The sequence below is a fragment of the Drosophila gunungcola genome, assembly GCF_025200985.1.
Source record: "Drosophila gunungcola strain Sukarami chromosome 3L unlocalized genomic scaffold, Dgunungcola_SK_2 000003F, whole genome shotgun sequence".
NCBI lineage: Eukaryota > Metazoa > Arthropoda > Insecta > Diptera > Drosophilidae > Drosophila > Drosophila gunungcola.
The window spans coordinates 1,540,102-1,561,354 of NW_026453179.1; the positions used below are offsets into that span (position 1 = coordinate 1,540,102).

Below are 21,253 nucleotides of genomic sequence, written 5' to 3' on the forward strand. Positions count from 1 at the left end.
TATTTATATACTTTTAGAAACTTTTATAATTCATTTTAAACCCTTGGTGATTACACAGCATGCCCCTCGTTCTTAAGTATGATTTAGTTTACATTTTTTACCAATTGTATTTTAAAAAATGTAAGCAATTTTAATTTTTTCCTGTGCAGTCCTCTATGGCCAAAGTGCCGCATACGGATGCACGTACCCTCGTATAGTATAGTGTGTTCTATACGAGCATCGCTGCGGTACACCTCAAATATTATTGCCAGCATTCTTACCGATATTGCCGTGTACAGGACACTCCACCCAGGAGGGTCTGCTGCCACTTGCATGCCAACTGGACATGTATTAGGGCCAACTTCAACTTGTTATCGTGGGCAAACCACATCGGAACGAGCGGTTTGGGGTATGCCGATTGAACCATTGCAGAATGGCATGCTGGGAATTCATTCGCGTATCGAACTTTATTCAAGGACTCCCACAAAAAATGTAGTGGAGCATTTTTCATTGCAGTGAATGGTTTTATGAAGCGAAAAATTGATGCGGTAAGTCAGGTACACTAAGAAGAATCTATTTCAATAAATTTTCAATCAACTGAAAAAGTATCGCAAAGTATAAAACCTTGGATTTATATCAATTAAAGAATTTTTAAAATTTAAAATAGTAAAATGCCTTTATGTTTATTCATTTATTATCTGCATTATTATTAAGTTTAGTAATTATCTCCAAAGTTTTTGCTTAAAACCTAGAAGGTATTATCAATTCGAGTTTTTACATTTATTACAACCGTTTTATCGTAGCTATTTGATATACAAAAGTTTGCCACTTAGCACAAAAAGAAAAACACGAAACACAGAATGAAAATGATTTTAAAGACTTTAAAGAAAGCACCGGCGAGGCAAAAAGTTTAATACAATTTCAGGTAAACGAGTCCAAATTGATTGCAGAAAGTTGTGCGGTTGAAGCGGCAAAATGACGACATTTTTACAGCTGCACCGAGTGCGGTGAGAAAAACCAGAGTAAGTGCAGCAACATAATGAAATATTACGAATATGCATCGCAAAACGTGGGAATACAATTACGAGTGTGTGTGTTTGTGTTTGCATGCTGCCTGCCGCACACAAGGAAACGTGAGTACTTTTATTTAATTTTGTTGCATCTGCATTTGTTGTTGCTCCGTGAAGCGCTCTTGAAACTTTGTGCAGTACACGCAGTCGAGCGCTTAATTTGCAACATTTCTTTGTCACAAGAACACAACAACCGACAACGAGTGCTGGAACGACAACAGCAACAAATGCCACGCCTTATAGGCGGCAGCCGGGACAACTTGCACATTGTAAATAATATGTAATAATTTAAGAGAGCAGGAACCAAACAAAAAGAAGCACAAGAAGGGCTGTTTTTTAAATGCGCGAGGGCTGGCTACCACGTCTACGGGCAAAAAACTGAAAACAAGGGACAGGGATTAGCTGCGAACCGAAGCAGTAAATACCCTGGCAGATTTGTAAACAGCTTAACTAACAGATTTACAAATTTTTTGGAAAAAAAAGCTTACGAGCTTTTTAACAGAAATAAATAAAATATATTGGGGGTGTTACAGAAATCACTAGGATCTTGACATTACTTAAAAAGGTATTAAGAAGTATTATACTTTGAGACCAAACGTCCGAGTGAGTCATTTTAAATCCCTAGTGATTTCAGTGGCACCGCTTCATATGTATAAACATATAAAATGGTGACAATTTGGTTTTAATTTTGTTTAGATTTTTTTGCCGTGCATGTTAATATTAATTCTCTAATCTTGTTATGAATTTGCTTTTCTAAATTATTGAAATACTTATACTCTAAAGCTATCCTCTTCAAGGTTTCTTGTTTATTCTAAGCGCATCTGCTCATGATTTATACATTATTCTTTCTTCCAAAACACTCTGTGTAAGAGTATAGAAAATAAAACCCTTTTAAGCCACGTCGGTGCCGTCGTCAGTGGCGCACATACAATGCATGTTGCAATTGACAGCGGAATGGCTGGCAAAAGGAGCAGCTGCTTTCCCCAACCCACACACACACACACACACACACTTATGCGGAAGAAAAGCGAGGCAACTGGGAAAAGGCAGCCCGCTCCTTAACCCCACAGTGGACCACCAATCCCCCAATCTAGGACGAAAAAGGAGCAGATGCTCCTCGTGGCCAAAAAACCGTTTCGTAATTAAGTGCTGCCGGCAAAGTGTGGCTCATGTGTGTAAATGTGTGTGCGAGTGCACTTGGCTATTGGTTGTGGGTAATGAGAGCCCCCAGAAGTGGGCGTGGTCCTGCCTCATCCACCCCCGCCCACCTTTGAGCATACCCTGCTTAGCCATTTGTTTGCTTATTTAAGTTTGCTATATTTTTTCAACTTTAAATTGGAAATTCCTAGAACAAATATACAAGCATTTCCGTTCGCTTCATTATCAAGGCGCTTAATCATGGACTTTAGCTTGTCCAACTTGAAAATAGTACAAATGTCTGGACCATCTGAAATTGAAAGCCCGGACAAATTGGAAACGCAACTTTGAATGGGTTAAGCTCGGCTGGATAGCCAGCAGGCTCAAAGCGAAAACTGCGGTGACATTTCGATATCCACTGACGCAGAAAAAAAAGGCGGGCACTAGCACTTCGACTTGGGTTTTCCCGAGAAAGTTAGTCCAGAAGTAGTCACAAACGATAAGAGAGAATCAATTGGAACAAGGCCAAGAAACATTCTCGCAAATCGATCTTACTTTTAGAAGGTTAACCTCGCAATGTGCCAGTTTTATTCTTCATGTTAAATGAGGAATTTGGACGGGACCAGTTGAAATCTCAGATAAAAAAAATTCAAATCATTTTAATGTTATTATTTATAGAAGCATAAATGCTGCCAGTTTTGTGAATGGCCTTTTTAGAATACTCCTACAATGTGTGAAAGCGAATTAAGTAAAACGCCGCATACAATTAATTAAGGCCTCTAGTTTTCTCTACAAAAAAATAAACGGCACAAATATTTTCTAAATTTAGTTATTCACTTTAAATTATGAAATTTAATAAATATCACAGGGTTGAGTAGATTTTATAATAAACATACACTATTTTCTGCCGAATTCCGCATTCTTGTGCGAAACCCATTATTGAGAAAAATATTTTAATAAATCGTGCATTTTTTGCATAGCTTTAGCATCAGCCCATAGGATTAGATTCAATGTAGAGCAAATTCCAATTCAATATTGATTTTCAACATTTCTTATCGCTTATTTATAAAGCTTATTTTTTTTGCGCTCCCCGCTCACTCTCTTATCACATTTTTTTTTTTAATTTCTGTCAAGCCACTGCTTTTAATTATTTTCAACAGTTTTTTTTGGTTTAGTGTGCTGTCCGGATCGCACCAAAAATTATTTTTCTTCCAAACTGCTTGACCGGTTGCCACTCTAAATAAATAATTTACAAATTTAGTAAAAGTACTTGTGAATTATCCTTAAAAAAACTCTTAATATAAATAAGTCAGTAATGTGCTTAAAAAAAATTGTGTTTTGATTTTAATAATTTTATGTTTTACTCATGTTTCAATGTGCTTATCTTGCCTTACTTAATTTTTTAACTGAAGTGAGTAATTAGATTCAAAATACAAGTGAGCTGGGACAACTATGACTCTTACGAGAAAACTCTAATATTTTTATTTCCAAATATTAATTTTCAAAATTAATTGAAAGAAAAGCTTAGGATATAAGTGATATGGAAAATAAATTAGGCAGCACTTTGAAAGAGTCTGAGACTCTGGTGAAAAAAAAAATTTACAAAATAAAAAAGACCTTGACAAGATAATACCAATCCAGAAGATTGAAAGATCTGAAAATTTGCAATCAGCCAGCTGAGCAGGTTTGTATCTTTAGCTTATAGTCCATTGAACACTTTTAATCACAGTTTTCTATTAGAGCAAACTCTTGGCAATTTACTTGCACCATTCTAACCAACATTTTTTGCCATCACGTTCTTAAGACTGAGGTTATCTAAACTCTTCATTGTATATGGTACGGATCTGACTAGGCAAAAATGTGCCAATGAATTCTCCGATTAACTGAAGAGTCTTCTCCCCTACGAATCATCTTATATGGGCAAAGGAATTATGTTGGACAAACTCCCGGCTTTAATGCTCTTCGGTAGGGATTCTAAAGAACGTCGCCCAGTCGTTTCTGTCATTCATGGAGATATTAGTGTGGACGAATTGGAACATCAACTTTTGGAACAGCACGATCTGCTTACGGGACTAGCTTAAAATATTTAAAATTTGTATATTTAAATGCGTTGGTATTTGGTATTTGGCATTTGGTATTCATAGAAAAGAACAGAACATTTTTCCTTTAAATTTTTGAAAATTGAACTCCATTTTCTTTTTTTTTTTCTTTTCTTTTCTTCCGAATTCAATAATTTTTTGAGAATAAAACAATGTTTTTTATTCAGTTTAAATAAGACCTTTCTCTCTTGCAAAACATTTTTAAACTCTATAAAGGGATAAAAGAAGCCATTGTTATTCTGCAAATTTTCCAAATACTTCCGAAATCTATGCCACAAAATGTAAGTAAGCCACGTTTCGTAGCGGGTCTACACACATATTTATACGTATATTCCTTGGCCAAAGCGAGTGTGTGTGTGTCCCATTTTGTTGAAAAGTAAGCACCTCCCGACCAAGCTCACACAAAAAAACATTTGAACAAACGAGGAAAAAGTGTGCAGAGCTTTTTTAGTTAGAGCCGAGCGTTTATTTTCAATTTGCTAGCGAATTATCTCACACCCCTGCATTCAAACACACACTCACACACACATGTCCTCGCCCTCAGCCATTGTTTAAGCCGGCTGCTATATTTTATGGTTATTTGTAGACCCAAGTCCGCGACCTTTTCACTGCCATTTTCCTAGCATTTTACCAGTATTTTCCCGGCAATTCTTGCTGCTTTCTGGTTGCCGGTTCTTATTCCGCTGGTGGCGTTAAGCAGCTTAGCACAGTGCTGCCATCCGACATAAATTAAAATGGCCAGCGCTGCCTTTCTGTTTGTTTCCCTTTTTCCGCTGCATCCGCTCACCCACACACGTGCACGCATACACACACACACTCTTAAGGGCACACCTTTACCACCACTCGTTTCGTTCATTTGCGTGGCAAACAAATCGCTCGAGCGGCAACAAATTGAGTTTCTTTATGATGTCCCATTTGCCGTGTGCAGGTGTGCGGATCACTCGCCCCATATGAACAGTCGCGGGCACAGAAATAGCTTACAATTTGGTGTGCCCAGATGGTGAGATATGCAAGCTATTAAAACACTAAATAATAATAATTTTAGTGGTAATTTGATTTTTTATCGACCTTTCTTTCCGGCTCGAGATGAAAAGTTATTTGAATTAAAGTAATTCATAATGTTGTATTATTTCTTATTTATAGACATTTTATTTTAACCCCAATGGTATAAGCATATGTGTGGTTTGGAATAAATGTCTGTATGGGCTTTGGTTTTAGGGACAGTTTGCGAGATGATTTTTCACTGCGCCCTTTTTGGCTTTTCTCAGCATGTCTTGGCCTGACTTGGCACAGCCATCTGTTTGGCCACCGGCGAATAATTTCTTATATCAATCACAATTAATTATGCAAGCCAGTCGAGCGTGTGTGCGAGTGTGGCTGGGTTGCCTTTAAATGATATACGCCCTGACATTTTTCCTTATTAGATTATTCATGCCAAGGTGCGCCAAAGCACGCAAAGCGCGTCAACATTTCCTTGCCTCCGGGCTTCCAAAGTGTAATTTCACGGTGGCAATAACTGCAGCGGCTTCTTCTGCATATTTACAAGTAAGAGTTTCCCGTTGCTGATGTTTTTTGTTGTGGGCTGTAAGGTTTTCCCAGCCACACTTGCGCTGCTCAAGAAGCTAAGTAATTTGGATCAAGCCAGCCACAGGAAAAAAATTTCGTTCAAGCAAAGTAAATTGTATAAATAAATATGATATTCAAGGGATTGGACTGGTGGATACTTTCGATTTAGGAATGGGAGGAAAATTGTGGCTTCTATCGCTAAAAGTTAATATATAAGAAAAGAAAATTAAGAAAAAGTCTATAAAAATATAATACTATTATATAATATATATATATAGATATATAGACTTTCAAGTAACTTTAGTGCAATACGTTTTTAAAATTTGAAATATTTGAGCACTTGCATTAAATAGTAGTAATTGTTTCATTGATTACCAAATTTATATTTTTATAATGTTTATTCTTAACGTTCATTTTAGGCAACCAAACGGTAGAGTTTACCTGGTGCAAACCTTTTGCCTGGGTCAACTACACCCCTGATACCCATTTGAAGTGCTCCGAAAAAGAAGAATGGAAGAGGAATGGAACAGGCAGCGCGTAATGAAGTGAAAATTGTCCTTAAGCATCAATTTGCGACGGCGACAAGGATCACGGGGATGTCGATGAGACACCGGGATCCTTGCGCTAGTCGCTGCGGTTGGCGGTGTACCCTGATAATTTGATGCTTGCCGATGCACGATAAATATAATTTGTTGCACGTCATGTGTATTAACTTTTCGCAGACACTGTCTGTCAAATGGGCCGAAGGACACAGGGGGCGTGGTTGCACTCGGGGACTCGACGGCTTTTCCATTATGCAGCTATTTACACTCACGCTCCTTTTGGAGAGTGGGCGTGGCATGTGTGCACTGACCCGCCCCCAAATTGTAATTAAAATTGCATAGCTAAATTGATTATGTATATAATACATACATATATATATATATGTAATACAGCCATTTCTTTCGGTTATGATGCCATGCCGGCAAATTGCCGAGTATCTGTAGATGGCAGTAAGTAATTTCCAGCGGGTCGCCAAAGTTCGCCAAGTGGAAATTTTTAATTAAAAGCAAATGCCTTTGAGTTTGAGCACATTTCAGTATCATGCCCGAAACGCTTGTGGTGTTGTGCAAGATTGTGGTGGCAAGGATTCCTATCCCTTTTTTTATAGTATAAGTTTTTATTTCGAAGCCGAGCAACCTTCAATTAAGCAACTGACCGCCAAAAGTTGGGATTTTCACCTCTCCCATTTTGTGGCAAAAATCTACCTGCAGAGCAGCGGGAGAATGGCCTTCAATCTGGGCAAGATTGCAGTTCGCAAGCGACTGCTGGCTGGGATAAGCAAAAACATAAGCATTTGTTTGTGCAACACAATGACGCTTCCGCCTCCTGCACCCTGAATCCTGCATCCTGGCGTACGTCATGCTCGTCTCCACGTGAGATGTATATTCGCAGATGGAAAAAAAATATTGCGGTGCCTGGCAACTCTGCATGTTTCAATTTTGAATATGTTGCACGTACAGTGAAAAACTGCCCTTTTTTTCAGGCAGAAAGCGGCGTCAAAAACTGCATTGCACTCGTGAAAAAATAAAAAACAAAATGGTGAGCATGCATCACTGCAGCGGCGATGCAAGCTGTGTGAGTTCTGGTAATAGACAGGAGAACACAAACACCGGGCAGGTGGGCAGATGGCAGGCAGTCGAATCTAAGCGGAAACAACTAAAAAAAATAGTTCATATTCCAATTCAAACTTGTTTTCTCCCAGAATCAAAGGGCTAACAGAAGGATCGCCCATTTAATTATGGCAAGCCACAGGAATTGATATGACCACCAAACAAAGCTTTTCAATTTTTGGTTGTAAGCCCGTTCTAAACTACGAATAAGGGATAGCCAAGTATACATTCATTTTAGGAACTTTTAACCTTTATATCAAATATTTAATATTTAAGAGAGGGACCCATAATTTTCTTTATTTGATTTATATATTTTTAAAGAATTTTTCACAGAAATAAACGGTTTTTATACCCACTACTCATAGAGTTAAAGGGTATATTGTATTTGTTGAAAAGTATGTAACAGGTAGAAGGACTCGTTTCCAACTATATAAAGTATACATATTCTTGATCAGGATCAATTGCCGAGTCGATCTAGCGTATATAAACTTAAATATAAACTTAGAAAATTTTAAAGCACATTGGAACTCTTTGTTGTTACCCACAAAAAAAAACACAAAAGGACCAATAGTAGTTGAATTTATAATTAACCATGGCTTGCTAAGAAATTTAAAATTTAAAATAACTCAAATTCTCGTCCCTTACAAACAACAACTTTAAAAACGGAATGCTCTTAATTGCAATTTTATGGTGTCTATAAACAAAAATATGAATAAATTCTTTTGGCTCGAATTCTCTCCTTTATTGACTCTACAACAATTGAAAGTTCACATATAAGAGAAAACGTACCGTCAAAGAAGCAAGAGCCAAACAAATTCCTTAGAAAACGATGAATTCAAATTAGAATTGAATTTTATTGTTTTCTGATAGTATTTCAGCAGGAATATTTGTCTGTATTCAGCAGAATTTGGTCTTCTCTTTTGTTTGTGTCAGTGTGTGACCAAACAAACAATTAATAAAAGGTAGAAGTGTGTGTTTTCAATAACAAGAGAGTGGCTGTGCATTTCGTAATTGAATTGCAAGCGTAGATTGGTACTTAATTAATAAAGCAAATGCAATTTTTGGAACCCCCCAAGGGGCAGCGAAATAAAATCCAATAAACACCAAAAAGTCTGGCAGACAAATTGCCATTTACCATTTGACAGAGACATAATCTGGCGAGCAGCTTGGACCGGGCCAAAATACCGACTTTACTAACGGTTTTCGGTTCGTTTGGTATAATCAAAGCGCCCTACAAGCGAATGTGTCACCTGTGCAAAAAGTCAAAGCCGCCCAGCAGGTATTTTTCCTTAGAGTGGAAATTCTATGGAAACCAGTTGGGTAATAAAGCCAAAGGTGAAAGCCGAAGGGCAAATCCGGCATCGGCAGAAACATCATCCTCCCAAAACAAGACTGCCAACAAATTGAGGCATACAAGCCACACAAATAAACACACATTTATTCGCAGAACAAATTAAAGTTTATGCAATGAGTATTCATGAATTTGCTGTTTATGAGCTGAACAAGTTACAGAGAAAAAACTTAGGAAAAATATTAATTTCCATTTGAATTTATAAATAAAAAATGAATAAAATTTTAACACAGTTAAGATATTAAAAAGAATAACTAATTTAACAAAATTGATTTATTTTATTTACATTTTTTCGTGGTTTAATTTAAAAAATACTTTGATTATCTAAAGTAGTTATAATTAAAATGAATATTTTAGTTTAATAAATATTTGTTTGGTACTTTAATAAGCAAATTAATGATACTATCAATAAATTAAAAGTTTAATAAGCTCGTTTATTGACTTCTTGCAACGTTGGAAATGTTAGTTAATTTCTAAAGTTTAAAAGTAGTAAATTGAAGTATAAGTGTAAAAATTCAATTATTTTTCCATAAAGGTCTTAAGGTCCCATTTTCTCTGTGTGCACCTTCGTTTCTATTAGTGCCTGGAAATCTCATTAGAAACGGAGTAAATATACGTTAGCACCCGATGTGCTGGCTTAACTTCGTTAATATGGCAGAGCAGACTGCAGTGAAAGGGAATTCGCAAAAGGGGATCAGCGCATAAATGCACACGCTCATGAACTCCAGGACTACTGACTACCGTCTACCGACTACTGGACAAGGACTCACAGATAGACGAAGGACCTGCGGCCCAGGACCTGGCATATTGAGCAGGGCGCTTAGTGGCCGGCGGAAATGGCCCGGCAAGCGGAAGTCCACCGACTCCTGTCATGTTCTGTCCCATCCAGTCCTGTCCAGGATTCCTCTTCGCCAAAACTGCGGCATTATTCAGCTGGCCAAACCATGGCAGTGACATTTACTATACACTCCAGCTCACTCGATGCTCGACTGAATGATTGATGCCTTTTATTCGTTTTCACAATTTGCGCAAAAACTTGATTTTCAAATCACATTCGTTAAAATCCCCAGAGCGACACAGGGCGACTCGGTTGCCAAAGGGAATTCGCTGGGATTGGGAATGGCATTTGGCAGGGAATTGGGATTTAGGATATGGAAGGGGAATGTGACATTAGTGCCAGAGTCAACATTATGCCAGAGCAAGTTGTTGCTGCCTCACGTCATGTGACAAATTTGGAAATGACAAAATACACGATGAAAAATGCTCACCCCCAAGCTGGATAATCGACATTTTTCTGCATCGATTCCGCACCCCTTTGTCTTTATGTCGATTTTTTCATCTTGTTTTTTTGCTGGCCCGTTTCAGTTGTCATAATTGAGTTTTGTGCATGTCCTCAATTTGAATTCTAGTTTTTGAAAAAAAATTGAGTTCTGCTGGCTACTTAAACCACCACCCCCGCACACCCGCACACCCACACACGAAAGAGACAGCTGCGAAATTGAAAATGAAAATTTAATTAAATTTTGATATCCGTTCGGGCCATAAATGAGTCCAGCTGTAATTTTGGGCAGCTAGTTAGGATTTGGTGGCTGTCTCGATCCCTGGACAGTTGGGTAACATTAAGACTTGATTTCAATTGAAAATTCAAATGGGTTTCGAGGGGAGAAGGGGCACGGCAGAGGGCAGAGGGCAGAGGGGGGAGTGCAACCGACCAGATACATTGATAGAGGGCCAATATGTTGGGATGACTTTGCCAGGACACACAGCATCCTTTGAGATTAGCCCTGCCAGATTGCACAAGTTGGCTGTGTCGCTGCTACTTTACTCTTCTACTGGTGTGATTATACTTTTGCCCAGTGACCTGGAGTGTCCTGACTTTCGATTAGTTTGCCCAGCTCGGAACTTCGAACGTTTCCCATCATTGCAGCCACTCTGTTATGAGCTCATTTACACCGAACTTCTTAAGCCACGATTTAAAGTTGGCAGAGGACTGCCACTAATAATTGAATTTTGTCAAGTGCACCAGTTTCCCTCATTAAATATATATAAGCAATCTTATGATAACGTGGGCAGGGAATAAATGTTCGGTTTTGATATATAGCGCTGTACAGGCTTCGGAGAGCGATTAACATAAATAATTAGATTTGGGTCAAGTCGGGCGGCAATAACGTGGCCGAAACAACAAAGGCCTGGCCAGCGAACTGAACGCTTTCGGCCTAATAGTGCAATAGTGCTTATGCTGACCTCAAAATACACACGAGAACAATACGTTTTTCCATGAAATTAGCTTTTGGCATAAATCTTTCGTAAATATTGGAGGCGGAGGAGCATGAGGATAGGGCCGACGGAGGAGCCAGGTGCGTTTACGTTTGTGTGGGCTAAGTAGTCGTCGTATACACGCCTGTAGTCCCGTTTGCCATTTTTCTTCTGAGGGTGTGTGTGTGGTTATTGCGGCTGCAGCTGACCACTGGCCTCCCACTTAGGCCCAAATAACCCCCACCTGACCCACCTGACCCACCGCCACCTACCAAAGGTATTGCCCGGGCAACGAAATTAATCTCGTAAAATGTGCCAAAGTAAAAATGCAGGAACAAACAATGGAAAACAAAGGCCCTGCTCAAAAAACCCCCGATGTTGTATGTGTAACTATGACACCCTGAGTCACTCATCCTCTGAACTACCCAATCACCATCTAAACCAGCCTACTACTAACACCCACATATGTCACGGCAAACTTACGTATGCTGTGCTGCTCATGTAATTTATCAGTAAATTAAGCAATTTATTTTATTTATTCCATTACGTAAATCATGCAATTTGGCCCGATTTCATCATAGGTCGAAGGCAGCGATTTTCTGCCAACGGCAGCGATTTCTGTCCAGGATTTACATGCCGCTCAGCAAGCTGCTTTGCTCCAAGTTGTTTTTACCTACACGCTTTGGTAATTTTATTAAAATCACTTCGAGTGGCGGCTCGAAGATGGAATTCTATTTTATTATTTTTTTTCGGGAATTTGGGTACTCGGGCACGCAGTGCGGCCATAAAAGTAAACATAATGGGAGAAATCTGAAACACACGATGGTAGAATATCCACCCACGTACGCATATGCATCAAAACTTGGCTAGAAAATGTATGAATCTAATAAACAAAAGCCGTATATTATTAGCTGCGGATTTGCTTGCCAGCTCCCCCAGATTTTAGCCCCTTTTTTTGGGGGCAGTGATGGAGTTAAACTGCCGACCCAGAGTTCCCAACTCGACTTTCCCAGTGGCTGTGGCCAAAAATTCGGGTTGGTCTGCGGTCGCAGTCTCCTTCGTCTCCCAACTTCCAATTTTCCTACTTGGCTTTGCCCGTTGTTCAACATGGCACAAATTATGTTACTCGGCAATCTCTGAGGATTGACTATGCATGAAGCGAAGGCTCTAAGTGTGTGGTGGTGGCAAAGCTTCGATGTGGAAACGCACACACGGAAATGTTATCATAAGTTATGGATAAAGTTTTTCCAGGCATAAGATTTGGTAAGGTACACTGGGGATAAATCATAAAAAAAAATCAGTAAATTGGTAGTCTTTGTGCGTATCTTTAATGACAGATTTCACGATACTCATTTTATGAGTTTTGAAGGAGGGTTTAAAATACTTGATTTCCGATTAAATAATTCCAGTCAATGTAGTTTTGTTATTTGAATTATCTTAAATTCTGATGCAAATGGTTAAAATTCTCATTCTATAAAATTTAATTCAGGGATTTATTCATTTAACTAACCTTTTTAAATTAATAGTTCTGTCTTATTTAGTCCCTTTAACCTTTTTTAAAATGCTAAATGTATATAAAAAATTATTCCAACATGCTCAAAAATAAAGACTTTACAAAATAATTAATCATGAGAGGCCAGCCATTCAACACCGTTAGCATCACTATCTCTAACACAGAAAATTAAAGACTAGCTCGTATTTTTCTCAGTGTAATTGTTAGCGACTATCAGCAAACAGTCATCATTGCCATTTAAATACACACATCTTGCCGGTGCAATTTGCTGTAGCTTGTATTAAATTGTGTTACCGGAATTCCAAACTAGCTGCAGCAACAACAGTGCGTCACATTCACACGGACTCATCCACACAGGAAGTGTTGACTCCTAATGTACAGACTAATGGGGCAGGAATGGAGGGCAGGTGGACAGTTGGCTGGCTTCTCCTTTTCCATGTGTTCGAACCCGAGAACTCACACCAACTTCAGTGGCACACGTACACACGATTAGAGGCGAAAGAAGGCAAAGGCGCATACCTGAGAACTACACCGAGAAAAGGGGGTTTGAGCATCAAAATATAAGGAATTTATCAGGAATATCTCAGCCAAGAACAACTAAATTTGGCAAGAAGTCTTTTTGTTTTCTATCATATTACTATTTTTCATTATTTAAACAAAACTCTAGTATTTCATTATTTCGAGTTGCCATTCTTTAATAAATATTTTAAATGTGAAAAATATTTTTTAAGAATTACCAAACAAATATTTACAATAACCACGAAAATAAGCTTTAGTAAAATAATGTCACTTGTATTAAAGCTCTCATAAGTTTTCTAACTTACCTAAGTAATTTGAGACTTTTTAGGGATCCTTATTATAATTGTGTACTATTTATTATTTGATTTTAATAATATTTAAACTTAAAGAACTTTTCCATTTAAAGATGTAAAATATGGAAGGCATTCGTTAATCAGTAAGATTTTTCTAGACTCGTGTACCTGCATTTCGCAGCAGTGCATGCCAGGGGATTGAGTTTGGCGAAGACAGGACTCGGACCAGGACCCGGACTAGCCATGGGATGTGGACCAAAGACCAGGATCAAGAGGTCGGGCACTCAGTCAGCGGCGGACACAACTACAAACGTGCAAACAATGAAACGAAATTTTTGCGCTACGGCATCCTTAAGGCGCAATGTAATTTCCTGTGACAAAATACAAAGCTAATCTGCAGCACACAACGCTGTCGAGCACACGGAGTGGAATAAGTTCGCCATCCTGCGAAACTTGACTAAAGGATTTCGGGCGTCCCTAGTCGGTAGTTGGTCGCTTGTGTGTGTGTGTGTTTAGCAGGACATTCCATTCCGGTGAATTTTCGATACGTGCAGCGAACTAGGGGATTTTCCTGGTGTTTTTCGAACGGAAATCAGGTCAAGGCCTTAACTTCTCACACTTTCCTTGATCTGCCCTGAGTCGCTTGCCATTTGATGTGCAACCAACAATAGCGCTACACAAATAGCCAACGAATTTTCAAACTGGCGAAAATAAATCGAAACTCGAACCTTACTTTTCTCGGGGTTTTCCTGTCTTCTTTTTTTTTTTGCAGGTTTTCAGGGAGGGCTCAGATGGCAGGACATTTGTCGGGGCTTCCGTTTGATTTCTCAAGTGTAAACTGCGAAGGCAGCATTGTGCGTCGCACAAATATCAATATGCCGAGCCACGAGTCACCTGATCTCCCCTCCTCTGCTTGGCCATAATTGAATGGAGCCAGATGGAGCAGGCGGCCGCCCCCCTCCCAATCTCCAGCCTGCAAGGATGCATCGAAATCATCGTCAGCAAATAAGGCAAACAACCTGCTTAGGCATTCCGACTACGCAGCGTGGATGGACAGCACACGCAGTCCTGATTTACCCAATTGTTCCCTGATTGACAGGCACATCCAATGCAATCGCTCCAAAGGCGGTGAACGCACAGTGCTTTTCGGCTGTGGTTTCTCTGGCAAATTTAATGGAAGCACCCGGGCTATCGGAATGACCACTAATGTGGCTCCCGCGAAATTCAATTTGGCAGATCCCCTAGGAAGATGCTCCACATGTTGTGCTTCTGACAGGTCTCTAATCCTTCCATCCTTCTAATCCTTCCATCATATTTATTTATTTTACAGATTTATAAGCTCAATGGTACCAAACATTTTTAAAAGGTATAAAGAAAATTATTTTACAATTAAAAGTAATTAAAAAAAAAATTGTTTCCATTCCATATTTTAAATTTAAATATTATTGTGTTAAAGTTTAAATCAATAAGTTAATGAAACAGTACAATACTTTTTCTCAACCCTGTTGATCTCTTAAAAAAAAAATATTTAGAAAAACAGAGTACAGATTTACGACTGGCCAGCTTTCAAACCTGAAGTTTTATTGTTTAATACGAAATCATTTCAGAGGTAAACACACGACTCTTAAGTAATAAATAAATTAAAAATTAAATTTAATAAGTTTTAAAGACACCTCAAAGTTTTTTTTTCTCCAATTTGGTCTGCTGACCACTGCCTTTTTCGTTTAACCGTGTGAGACTCGACAAAGAAATGCATCTGGATAGCTACGATGATCTATGCATATCCTGGCCCGAAGGAGTGTGTGACGTCTGATGGACATTTCTTAGGGCCTGACAACTGGGACTGGTAAATGGACAATTGACAGGGCCATGCCTAGAGCCAACTTCCCGTCTGCGTTTTGTTTGCCTGTCACAACACGAGGCCCTTGTTTCTGTCCTTAACGCTTGAATTCGAGTGGCCTTCGACCCATTGAGACTCATTGAGGCCAAACGCAGGCGAAGGCGAATTTGAGGAGCCAAATCCATTCAGATAATCTGATTTTTATCCAGATAACACTGGACAAAGCTTTTGTTCAAACAGCCCAAGGGGCATCACACCACAACAAATAAGCAAAGCAGCCAAATAAAACTCATTTTGTTCACAACATATTTCCGATTTGTTAAACTGCATTACAAATAGTTTTTCAATATCCTTAATTGTTACAAAAACAAAGGACACACGCTTTGCTAAAAACCAAGTGGCTGAGTGCTAATCTCAGCATAAATATTTTATTGCTTTATTGTGTAACATGCAAAACAAGAGATTTACCAAAATATTGTGGGTAGGTTTTCAACTACTCGTCTGTGAAAATGAGTTTGAATTAATTCTCTCAATTAAATTTATCGCGCGATCTAAACTATCCAAACGATGCTAAAATTATCTTTCGAGAGAAAAAAAACTATAGTTTTGATGTTTTTTAATTTTTTATTTAATTTATTCGTTGCTTGTTACTTTTTCATTTTCTCTAATTTTCAATTTTTATTTGAAAAATTCTTTTTGACATAGTAATGGTTTAATAGTTTAGATTAACGCATTTAATTTTATTTAATTCGGAAAACCATATCATAAAACTGCCATACGAACGATCGAATAATTGGTGTGAACGAGAATTTAAATATTGGCTTGCCGAAGCTTCCTTCCTTTCTTGTTCAATTAAATGTTAAATTGATGGTCCTTTTGAATGGTCCTTTTGTTATTAAATGTTCATTAATATGATTGGCCCTTTTCAAAAAGCAAGCAATTCTTATTCTAAAGTGTTTAAAGAAGTTGATAAAAAAATGTACCCATTTAACATTATTGAAATTTGTAGTTTACCGTCGTTATTAAGTTGTAAAATGGTGTTAACAAGTGGTCAACGCTTTATTTAAAATATCAAACCATTAAAGCCATGTCTTAAATTTTGTAAACAGTTGCTGAATAGCAACATACAGCAGATTCCGCACTACAGCTAATCGCATGCTCGCTTAGAAGTTCCGGAGAAGTGCAATATCGTATATCCCGTGACCATTTTTAGTTTTTTTTTCACGGTACGCGGTTTTTCGCTCGTTTGTATGGTGGCACTGTTGCTTTATTATTTTGTTTGTTAACCCACTATCGACCCTGCGCGTGCCCGCCCCGGAGCACCTGGCTGCTGGGAAAAGCAGCTCGCCGCTTTCCCGATTTCCCGCTTTTCCCGCTATTTTCTATTTCTATGCATTCATGCATAATGGCTGGCAAACGTTTACAATGGCAACAGCATGGATTTCCGCACGTTACCATTTGCGGTCCATTTGCGGAAAGCGGTGGGCGGTGGTTGGCGTGGTGTCGGGGTCACCATGGTGCTGTTAGCATGATTGAAAAACGTGCCCCCCTCATTTCCTTTTCCTGTCCACCCCTTCAAAGTTCAAATTGTATGGCATTCGCTGTCATTGTCGAAGGGACACACCCACGACCTCCCCCCCACCGCAGTTGTGTTGCCCTTACTTTGCTGGCCTTTACAATTACGTAATTTATTTTAACTGTGTCAAATCCACGACGATCGAAAGCGATTATGCTGGCAAATTGCAGCCATTCCTCTGCCCAACCGGTCCCAGTTCCCAGTTCCCACTTCCCAATCGCAATTTGTAAATGTCGCCGGCATCCGTCTTTGGCGCGGCTTATGGGTGGAAATCCTTTCCCGAGAGCCTGGAACTCTCTGTCTGGCACTCACTTAACTGCAATTAACCGCAGTGTGCTAATTAATTTGCTCATAATTGATGCGATTATGTGCTGCGAGCCCGCTACAAAACATTCAGCCCGTCAGCCAGTCAGCCCGTCGCCCTCCAGTCCCGTGGGTCGCATCAAAACTTGAAGCCGAAATTGGACCGAATCCAGCTACGATTGGCGGGATTGTTGTCGGAGCTGCTGCACTCTTGTTGGTGGCGATGGTCCGGGTGGAAATCAAGCGAACTAAGTTCCTGCACAATTTATTAAGGACCCGGTCAATTGTGAAAGAGTCACGGGCATCCGCATCCTGGCATGCAGGCGGAAATGAGCCGAAATTGCAGTCGAAAGCCAAGCTCTGTTCGCTTTCAGTGGGTCAAGGCGGTCAGCGGTTAGGGATCAGGGAATCAGGGGATCAGGAATCGGGGGATAGAGGTCGGTGGTCGATGGTCGGTGGCCGGTGTCCAGTCCCGGGGCCAAGTCCATTTGACTTCATAAAACGTCCCGCTGGGCAACGCCCTGTCACGGATACATGTATTCAGATGCAAAAGCAATGCGGCCAAAATTTGTCACACAGCAAGAAATCAATCAATGCGTGATTTTAATATATTAATGTGGAATTTAAAAATTTCAAATGTTTCTATTTGTCTCCAATTTGATCGATTTCCCCAGTACGATATCATATGAAAACAATTTTCATGAGCCACCCTATTTAAGAAAATATGAAATAATATTTAAAATATATACTTTTAATATATGTCAGCCAATGTTTTTGAAGATTCTTATTTTTTTGTCAGCTGAAAATATAAATAAATTTAGAAAATCGATGTCTTGAAGAAAAAAAAAAGTCTGTAAGTAATACATATAAGCATCTGCCTAACATTAAAAAAAGATCATTTAACAGTGTTCTCGTTTTGGTTAATGTCGTTAGCTATGTTTAAAGATAACGATGTATAATATATTTAAATTAAATACCGTTTAATCCATGTATTTTTAGTGTAATGTTAAAAACATTTTTATTTAATTCCTAAGTATTTTAAAAGCAATTGAAGGAAACGGAAGTAAAGGATTTTACAATGGTTGTCTAACTTTTGTAAGCATTTCTTTAGCATTAAAGTTTGTTGAAAAACATAGTTTTAAGTGTTTGAATATTTTAGCATTACATTTTGTTGTGTGCACCGGAGCTGAAACGCAACAAAAAAAACAAAATGGCAGTGCAGTGGATGGCTGTCGGGTTCGTTTGTCAGTTAATGTAAGCGCACTTTCGAATAGCATTTCATGGGCGGGACAGTCGAGTATTTGCCCGGGGGGATGGATACAATTTGGGGGCACGGCCCTCCATTTGGGCTGCCCGGATTTTGGGGAATGGGAGTGGGTACTTACCATTTAGGACATGGACACGCACACTGGCCACATCTGCATTGGAGGGCGCACAGGAGTATTTGCCCGAATCGGCCAGATCTGCATTCTGTATGAGCAGAAATGAGGTTGTCACATCGCCCTTTTCGGTAATTACCGACACGCCGCCCCTTGATGAATCATAATTAATGACCTGCAAATGGAGGAGGAGCAGTGGAATCGTGAGTACATTCGCACAATAATGTAAAAACAATGAGGGTTCAAAACAGCAAATTTCTTGTTGCGACGGCTGTCGTGCCTAATTTCATATTTGACCCACCTTAAGGTAGGGAAAAATTTGACAAAAGGCACAGGCAGCAATTAGTAAATAACTGGAAATTGTCGCATTATATATCTTTGATGTTTCCTCAGCGCTCATCGTAAAAACATATACATTTGAATTACAAAATAATCAAAGGTGTCACAGAATACACGAGACGTGGCAACAGCTGCCCTTGACTGACACTCCTGGAAATTGGGATTTTAATTGGAATTTGATGAGTGTATTCGTGATTAAAGTTAACTCTCGACATCAAAGATCGCGTGAAACGTCATGCAAATCAAGCGGATTTAAGGCTGCTCCTCATTATGGTTATTACTTTCTGGCAGCCATCATCGCAGCCGACTTGATTATCGATTTGTGCAGGATGGCAGGTCCTGTCGAGGAGTGCCTCATACAGCTCTCCCAGCTGAATGCATATTAAGTTGCCCCCACCAGCTGACAAAAACAAATACCGGAATAATTTGCCAATACACCAGGGCAAAAGGGGGCAAAGTTCACGATGACACAGATAGCTGACAGGGAATTGATATTAACACATAATGCCGCTGACAGGGCAAAGACATTGCCAGCAAAGCCGGAAAAAATGCTGAAAACAACAGCGTCGGAAATGAGAGGGCTCACAACCCTTGGCCAACCGAAACCAAGGACCTCGGGCCAACTGTCTGGCGCATAATTTGCCATCTAATCCCAACTAATCGACGACATTTGCGATAGTTTGAAGAATGAAAGAAAAGTTAGCGTCACTGATAATGATGACGACGGCTAAACAGATATAGACATCAAGAAATACAACAGGAAATTGAGTAAAATCAGCCCATTGATGCCTATTACGGAAATTTGTTGATTGTATGATTGCACAATAGAAGTGTTTAACAGAAAGATTAGGATTCTGTTTTGATTTAAATTTATTTGCTTAACTATTCTTGTTTTTCTAAAGTAAATTTTATATTTTTATAATGTATCTAAACTCTTTGTTGAAGTAGCATTACTATATGTTATGCTGTAAGCAAATATTTATAACTTTTATCTTGTCAAAAGATCACTCCACTACTTTATTAATTATACTAATCCTAAATTTAAACTAGATTTTTATTAACGAAGTAAGGTGGTTATTATTTTTAAACAATTATCTCAGCTTCATAAAACAAAAAACATTTACTATGCTTACATAACCAATATATTTTAATTCCAAGTCAAATCAAGAAACCTCTATGGGAGAACATATCAGTTGTTAAATTTAAACTTTAAACAAAATATTGGTGAGAATCGCAAAAAAACTAAAGTATTATTGCAAGACATTTTTTAGTTTTAAATAAATTGTCTAGATTTGTGTGTAATTTAACGACTTATATACCCTCTTAATACTGGATATCAGTCATGAAAACAATGAAAATGACACAAACTTTGTCGCAGAAACTTTTGGCAAGTGAAAAGTTTGCCTATCAGTCGGCACACGATATCACGGCCCCAATATTGCTGACTCCTTGCATAAATTTCATATTTGTATTATAATATCTCTGAACTCGGCACAAATTAGTTAATGAGCCTGATGGTGTGGATGTGGCCGTGGAGAGGAGAGGGGGTGAATATCATCCATTCGGAATAAATGCGAATCTGCAGTTTGTCATTGGACAAATTGAAAAAAAAAAACATCCTACCATTCTGAGTTTAAAAATTCATGGCGTGCCACTTGCAATTTTCATGACAACTGCAGCTGCTCCTGACTTCTTCAATCGTGGGCATCGGATGGAATTGGGATTGGGACTTTGATTGGGTTTGTGTTTGTTTGTGGGGAAATGCCACACAAAAGACACAAAAGGAAATAACAACACGGGCAAACAATGGCAAAAGTAAATAAAATATTTGTGTAAAATGTGGAGTAGCCCATTGTAAATGCGCATATATCCGATTTATGTGACACTCACCAACGCAATAATCGGCCGCATATTTGGAGCATAAAAACCAAACAGACCAGGGGCCATAAAAATTCCGTTTGATGTACATAAAAGTCGGTCAACGGCTCAGAGCTTGACAGAAATGTAAAAGAGGCAAGTGCCGCAAAGGAGGAAAGATTGAAATTCCACTTGAATATTGAGTAGGGGCTAAGAAGATGGCCATAAGCTGCAGAAAAAGGTAAATGTGTGGCAGCAATTTCAACGAATTAGCCGGAAAACATCCGACGTATGCCAGCCAAGCTGTCAAGGACCCGACCTCAGCTGGGAAAAAAGGTGAAAATATGCAACACGTTAATTACAATCAGCGAGCGGAAGTGCGCTGCAAAAAATGCTGCATACATTTGGAGCGTGGTGGAAGTGCATCAACTGGGTTTATCCATCCATTAAACTAATTAACAGCAAATTTGCATGGATCGTAAATAATCCGTGTGCCGAGCAGGGCGAACGGCACGGAAAGGACT

The 21,253-nt window shown here is 39.0% G+C and overlaps 1 protein-coding gene across 3 annotated transcripts in view; it reads right to left on the minus strand.

Annotated features, from left to right (window-relative positions):
• Nucleotides 1-21,253, minus strand: part of LOC128258802 (junctional adhesion molecule A) — a 101,129-nt gene that overhangs the window by 8,899 nt on the left and 70,977 nt on the right. For all 3 annotated transcript variants that reach the window (XM_052990694.1, XM_052990692.1, XM_052990693.1), the window contains exon 6: nt 18,540-18,708. In XM_052990694.1, the coding sequence (XP_052846654.1) occupies nt 18,540-18,708 (169 nt within the window). The remainder of the gene's footprint in view (nt 1-18,539; nt 18,709-21,253) is intronic.